We start from the raw sequence: 7,837 nt of genomic DNA, 5'->3' as shown, positions 1-7,837 counted from the left end.
TACTCTGTGTGTGGACTCTGCCACATCAAATTTCAACACTTGAAAGGAAAGCCCCTGTAGAGAAAACAATCTATCTTGCGGGGGGGGGGGATCTATAAGTGAAACGGAAAAATAAACCTATAACTGAAACGACCAGAGCCACAAGGAGAACCAAGAAAAGAAGTCTCCATATTACATCAAGCAAAATGTTCAACCAATTTTGTTGTTTAGTCATTTAGTTGTGTCCGACTCTTCATGACCCCATGGACCAGAGCACGCCAATTGGTTCAACCAATTAGAAGTTACTTATCCCAAATGTCTGGAGAGAGTTTTACATTTTCTTTTTTACGTATTCTTATTTATTTATTTTTAATTTAAAATTCAATCTTTATTCAAAAAAATTAGAAAATTACACAAACACACACACAAGGGAATAACTATAATAACATAAATACACACTTAAGCCACCCAACATAAATTAACAAACATAAATTAATAAACAAATTCAACCAAAAATAATTGAAACTTGTTGGGCAAATTAAATCATTTAAACAGTAAATAGTAAACAATATCAAATTAAACGAAACATAACATATCCCCAAACAAATTTATAAAATATAAACATGTAAACATAAAATCTATTCATTGTAATTTAAAATTGACTTCCAATCGCCAATGTATCGTTTCCCTTACTATAATCACATAACTTGCTTTACCTCTTATTGATTTAGAGTCCTAGGCTTATTATTTAGTTATTTCATCCATATATATATATATATATATATATATATATATATATAGGCGCACCTGACCATCAGGTCCAGTCGTGTCCAACTCTGGGGTTGCAGTGCTCATCTCGCTCTATAGGCCGAGGGAGCCGGAGTTTGTCCGCAGACTGCTTCGGCCATCATGACAAAGCTGCTTCTGGCGAACCAGAGCAGCGCACAGAAACGCCGTTTACCTTCCTGCCAGAGCGGTCCCTATTTATCTACTTGCACTTTGATGTGCTTTCGAACTGCTAGGTGGGCAGGAGCTTTACATTATATATATATATATATATATATATATATATATATATATATATATATATCCCTATGTGTTTTCTTAATCAAAACAAATCACTAGCTCCATTTCTAGCTAGTGGAAATATGTCATCATCAGCAGAATGGAAATATGTTGAAGAGTATTTTTTAAAAGAAGGTATAGAAACAGAGCTAGTTACGTATTTTTATTTTATGTATTCAATAAAATCCCACAAAACTGAGACAAAATGTTACCTTTGTTTCCCCTTTCAAAAAATGGGTATACTATATTTCATTGGCTCAGAATTACTTATGTGTCCATTTTCATCTAACGGAGAAATACTGTACAGATAACACACCTGTCACACCTTCCCTCTTTGAGCACATATGAACTATCACCCTCTTCAAGGTCACCTTGACTTCCTTATTCCTAAGGCTGTAGATCAAGGGATTCACCATGGAGGTAACCACCCCAGAGAGCATGCTCACCATCCTGTCCCGGTCCGGATGGCGACTGTTGAGAGGCCTTATGTAAGTGAATATCATGGTACCATAGAAGAGGAGCACGACAATTAGATGGGAGGCGCAAGTGGAGAAGGCCTTGCGCTTCCCCTCAGCAGAACGGATCCTGAGGATGGTGGAGATGATGTAGATGTAAGAGACCAGTGTCACAAAGAAAGCCCCCACACCCAAAAATCCACCAACAGTAAGGACCAACATTTCAGCTGCGTAAGTAGAAGCACACGATAATGCCTGCACTGGCGCGATGTCACAGTAGTATTGATTGACTCTGTTGGATCTGCAGAAAGTTAGAGTGAACGTCATGACTGTGTGGAGCAAGGAGTTGAGGAACCCTGTGACCCAGGTAACCGCTGCCAGCTGAAGACAAAGCTTCTTGCTCATGATAACTGTGTATCGTAGAGGGTTGCATATGGCCACATAGCGGTCATAGGCCATGGCAGACAAGAGGTAGACCTCTGTCCCTACCAGTGCCACCAGGAAGTAGAGTTGTAGCACACAGCCAGCAAAGGAAATGGTATTGATCTCTAACAAGAAGTTCTCCAGCATCTTGGGCACCGTAGCTGTCGGGAAGCAGATGTCCAGCAAGGAAAGGTGGCTGAGGAAGAAATACATGGGGCTGTGCAGGTGAGAGCTCATTGCTATGGCAAGAAGAATGGTGCCATTTCCTACCAGCGTGATCAGGTAGATGAGCAAAATGGCAGCAAACAGGGAGAAGCGAACCACAGGGAGATTAGAAATCCCCATTAAGATGAATTCTGTCACTTGGGTGCCGTTCCCAATTTCTCCGTTCAGAAAAGAGCTTTCCTGGAAGAGTTTGAAAGCATAAGAGACACAATAGGCATGTTGAAGGCTGCATACATGGTAGGGATTGAGAGGAGCTCTAAGAGGAGCTCTCCAAATTGGGTTTGTGAGAAGTTAAATGGGCAAATACAATTCAGTGTAAGGAAATGTGAATGGATGTACCTTGGGGCAAACAATCCAATGTTCACACTTATCCTGACATGGTTTGGACTGGCAGGGCCTGATCAAGGAGCAGGGCCTTAGGGGCCTAAGTGGACAGTTCAATGAAAATGTTAACTCAGCATGCAGCAGCTGAAGAAAAGACAGACACCCGATTAGGAAGAATAAACCTGCCATTATAATGCCATTATAGAAACCTGTGTTGACCTCACACTTGGATCTGGTCAGCTGGCCTCAGCCTCAAGGTGGCGCAATTGAGCCCACCAAGGGTTGACTGTGGACAGGATCCCTCCATTGCAAGGGGTTGGACCCTTGAGGTCCCTTTCAACACTATAATCCTATGATTCTAAGAAGGATACTGTAGAAATGGAAAATGTTCAGAAAAGGGGCAACCAAAATTAGTAAGCGGTTTCCTATGTGGAGTAAGGTTACAACTAGGACTTCTTAGTTGGGGTGGGGGGAGGTCAAGTACTGTGGGGACATGATAGAGGTGTACACAATAATGCATGGTGCTCAGAGAGTGGGTTTGGAGAGGTTTTTCTCTCCCTTACATAGTACTAAAACCTGGATCCATCCCATAAAGCTGAGTGCTGGTAGAGTCAAGGGGAAAAAAATTAAAAAGGACTTCTTCACACAGTGCATATTTAAACCCTATAATTCACTCCCACATGATGTAGTGATGGCCAACAGCTTGGGTAGTTTAAAACGAGGGTTAGATATATCTACAGTGGTACCTCGACTTACGGACGACTCAACAACCGGATTTTTCGACTTACGAACGGGGGTAATGGCCGCACCCTTACGAATGTCTCGACATCTGAAAGGCAACCGCAGTGGTTTTAGATAGGGATTTTTCGACTTACGAATTTTTCAACCTACGGAGGTGCCTTCGGAACGGATTAAATTCGTAAGTTGAGGAATCACTGTATTCTAAATTACAGGGGCAGAACAATTTTGACAGACCACTTCATCCCTCTCCTGGGTCCAGCTCTAGCTCATTGCTTCCCTCCTCGGGTTCTAATACTTTTTAGCAGCCCAGTTTCACCTCCCGCAGCCTGCTGGGACTCTTCCCCCCAGGTAGTTCAGCTTCAACCCATCTCCCCAGCTGCTCCCACTCTTCCTCTGCATCACACCATCCCCTCCATTGCACGTCCACCAGACTCAAGACATGGTCATTTTGGTGGCCCTATTCTGAACCTTTTCCCACTCTATAACATCCTTTTTCAGGTGAGGCAACCAGAACGGTACACAGTACTGTATTCCAAAGGCAGCCATACCATACATTTGTATAATTGCATTATTATACTGGCATTTTTTATTTCCAGTTTCTTTTCTAATGATCCCTAGCATGGGATTTACCTTTCTCACAACTGCTGCACAATGGGTGGACATCTTTACTGAGCTATCCATTTACAACCCTGAGATGTTGTTCCTGGTCGACCATTGCCAGTTCAGACCCCCATGTGCAAATATGTGAAATCAAGATACTTCTTTGCACCAACATGCATCACTTTACACTTGTTTGTTTTTAATTGTATTTCCCATTTTACGTTCACTCGGTTTGAGGAGGTCCTTTTGGAGGACTTTGCAATCTCTTTGTTTTAATGGCCCTGAACATCTTGTATCATCAACTAACCTGGCCACCTGACTCCTCATCACTTAGGAAGAAGATTAAAAGCACAGGTTCCCGATCCTTGGGGGACTCCACTTTCTAAATCTCTTCAGTTGGAGAAGTCTCCCTTTATTCCTCTGCTTCCTTCTAACATAATCAATTCCTAATCCGCAAGAGTGTTTGCCACCTAGCCAGCTGAAGCCTTCTGGAGAACTCAAACATTTGCTCACCATTTCCTAATATTTTGTTGGGCCTAATACAGTCTTTACTCGAATGTGGATTTTTGAATTTTTCTGTGAGAACGCTCATCTAAGACATATTCCTATTCACCTGAACATCCTTTCCAGAACATTCTATGTATCACTCCCATTCCATAGATCCTTTCTGTTGAGGCGCCTTGCTCCTTCTATCTGTACTAGCTAAGGGCTTATCTACACTTACCTTTCCTCCTCTCTTTCCAAGCACAGTCTGCATTCTAAATCTCCATGTCCAAGCACCGTGTTGTTGTTGTTGTTGTTGTTGTTGTTGTTGTTGTTGTTGTTGTTGTTGTTCCAGAGCTTTGCCTGTGAAAAGCCACTCTCTAAAACTCAGTAGGAACAAACAGCAATCTGTGGAGAACCCGAATTGACATTTGCTCTGATTGAGTACTAAAGAGCATATTTCCGCGGGAAAACTTCGAGGCAAAAAAGGACATAGAGCTTTTAAGTGTGGGCCTGTACCTGGAAAGAGTGGGGCAAAAGATGAGTGTAATTAACCCTTATAAACATTACGTGTTCCCAGCTTCCTTCATCCTTGACCTTAGTCATAACACTACCCCCATTAAACCAATTGCTAATACACACTTGCAATGACTGGTGCATATTCACACTTAAGAATGCCTCTCATCTGCCTTGAGATCAAGGAAGAGTCTGTCTGTTCCTCTGGCAGCCCAGTCTTTCCCTTTAAGTCCCAGCACACAAGGGAATAACATGCGCCAGAGCTCTGCCTCAGTGCCAGCAAACATCTCTTTATGTCTCCAATGACCAATGATAAGACAAAAAGGTGTCCTTGATTTCCCAGCACAATAAGTTGAAGCCCTGTGGAAATTATTCATTCCAAAAGCTGCTCCCATAATGTTAAGGGAATGCAGTCTGTGTTTTATGCAGTCAAGTTCACCAAAGTCTGAAGCAGTTCTGGTCCACGTTCCCACCCCCCAAAAAAAGAAAAAAGTTCAGGAGCTGTAGAGATTGGTTGTTGAAGAGAGATTTTTTGGGGTGGGCTTTTATCATGTATAATAATAATAATAATAATAATAATAATAATAATAATAATATATTATTTATACCCTGCCCATCTGGCTGGGTTTCCCCAGCCACTCTGGGCGGCTTCCAACAGAAAAATAAAACACAGTAATCTATTAAACATTAAAAGCCTCCCTGAACAGGGCTCCCTTCAGATGTCTTCTAAAAGTCTGGTAGTTGTTTTCCTCTTTGACATCTGTTGGGAGGGCGTTCCACAGGGCGGGCGCCACCACCGAGAAGGCCCTCTGCCTAGTTCCCTGCAATTTGGCTTCTCGCAACGAGGGAACTGCCAGAAGGCCCTTGGTGCTGGACCTCAGTGTCCGGGCAGAATGATGGAGGTGGAGACGCTCCTTCAGGTATACTGGACCAAGGCCATTTAGGGCTTTAAAGGTCAGCACCAACACCTTGAATTGTGCTCGGAAATGTACTGGGAGCCAGTGTAGATCTTTCAAGACCGGTGTTATGTGGTCTCGGCGGCCGCTCCCAGTCACCAGTCTAGCTGCTGCATTCTGGATTAGTTGTAGTTTCCGAGTCACCTTCAAAGGTAGCCCCACGTAGAGCGCATTGCAGTAGTCCAAGCGGGAGATAACTAGAGCATGCACCACTCTGGCAAGACAGTCTGCAGGCAGGTAGGGTCTCAGCCTGCGTACCAGATGGAGCTGATAGACAGCTGCCCTGGACACAGAATTGACCTGCGCCTCCATGGACAGCTGTGAGTCCAGAATGACTCCCAGGCTGCGCACCTGGTCCTTCAGGGGCACAGTTACCCCATTCAGAACCAGGGAATGTCTTGTGTGCAGAGGTGTACCTAGGCTCCCTTGCACCCTTCACAAGGAGCTATATTGGGGCCTCTGAAGCCAGAATAGTCCGGAGACCAGAAACTCAGAAAGGTTTCTTTTCATTACCTTTCATGCCCCACCAGTGACTTTCTCCATGGTAATCACGGTCTGGGCTGCTTCCCCTCCTCCTCCTCCTCCATCGGTCCATTTTCTGAGCAGGCAGGCAGGCCCCTAGCCACTCCGAGCAGAGTGGAGAGTCACGGTTTTTGTGCTCCCCCTGGGCCTTGGTAGGGAGGCTGACCTGACCAACTCCTAGGTGCACCCCTGCGTGTGTGTTTGAGTTTGTTCTAAATAAAGTAGTTTGGCCAGCATCCCTCCTGTAAAGAGTGCATCTTACGCTCCCCACAGTTCAGCTACTTCCCTCACGAGCTTAAAAGGCCACACCTAGGGAGCCTGAGACCAAGCCCAGTCTATGTATTTTGAGTCCTTACAAACAAGTGTCTACAGATGCAGCTCAGTCAACTTCTGAATGAACCCCAGAGCAGTTATAAAACTGTGAGGAGATTATGTCGAAGCAGTTATGGAAACAGTTATGGAAGGTCATTGCTAAGGGTAATGAACGTATCCAAAAAAAATTTACACATCACTTGGGAAGATAGGCGAAGCAAAGATCACCAGTGTCAAAGCCATGATTCTTCAACATCAACTTCGTTGGACTGGTCATGTTGTGCAGATGCCTGTTTATCATCTTCCAAAGCAACTACTCTATTCCGAACTTTAAAATGGAAAGCGTGATGCTGGTGGTCAACAAAAGAAGTTTAAAGACTGTCTCAAGGCAAATGTAAACAATATATAGTATAAACACTCACAACTGGGAAACACTAGTCTGCAAGCACTCCAATTGGAGAACAGCCTTTACCAAAGGTGTAATGAACTTTGAAGACGTTCTAACTCATGACGAAAGGGAGAAACTTGCTAAGAGGAAGGCACACTTGGCAAACCCTCACCATGATCAACTTCTGCCCGGAAACCTATGTCCCCACTGTGGAAGGACATGTGGATCCAGAATTATGGAAGACGATCTTACTCGGCTACAAGTGATCGCCAAAGAAAGAAGAAGCCATCTCCAGCTCCTCTACTTAGGGCTTATCCACACTTACCTTTTGTCTCGCACTTTCTAGGCAACAGGTCCGCACGTTCCCAGTCCATGTCCAAGCAAAGGATGCTTGTGTTTTGGTCTCGTGCTCTGGTGTGCTCAGAACCAGAAAATGAGGGTCCTGATTTTGATCAGCAAGGTGCTGGAGGTATGCAATACACAATTGCAGCATGACCCCTCTCCTGCCCCTCTGTGCCTGGCAAGAATTATAGTTAATAATTTGTCTACTTTGTCATGTTTCTCCCAATGAACCTTGATTATCTGAAAAACCATGATCCATCTCCATTGCTCCCCAAAGTACCTAACAGGGGCATTCTGTGGTGCAGATTAAATGATCAGAGCATGACCTACACTTACCTCCTTTTGGTATTCTTGTTAGTGTGCTGGTTGGGTTGTCTCTACCAAACCAACCATAATTTCTTCTCAAGTAATACAGAGCCAGAATCTCTGTGGGAGGCAGTTCCCCTAGCATAGGGATGGAAACCTGTAGCTCTCCAGATGTTGTTAGACTTCCAACTCAGATCAAC

General features: G+C 44.0%; 1 protein-coding gene across 1 annotated transcript; it reads right to left on the bottom strand.

Moving 5' to 3' along the window:
- Positions 1 to 1,325: 1,325 nt before the first annotated feature.
- LOC118095536 (olfactory receptor 5V1-like) lies at positions 1,326 to 2,267 on the bottom strand. Its single transcript, XM_035136785.3, has one exon. It carries the CDS (start codon positions 2,265 to 2,267, stop codon positions 1,326 to 1,328), a length of 942 nt encoding a protein of 313 aa, XP_034992676.3.
- Positions 2,268 to 7,837: the final 5,570 nt, after the last annotated feature.

The sequence above is a fragment of the Zootoca vivipara genome, chromosome 12, assembly GCF_965207765.1.
Source record: "Zootoca vivipara chromosome 12, rZooViv2.hap1.1, whole genome shotgun sequence".
NCBI lineage: Eukaryota > Metazoa > Chordata > Lepidosauria > Squamata > Lacertidae > Zootoca > Zootoca vivipara.
The sequence above is the reverse complement of the archived record's forward strand: the minus strand, read 5'-3'. Positions and strand labels throughout refer to the sequence as shown.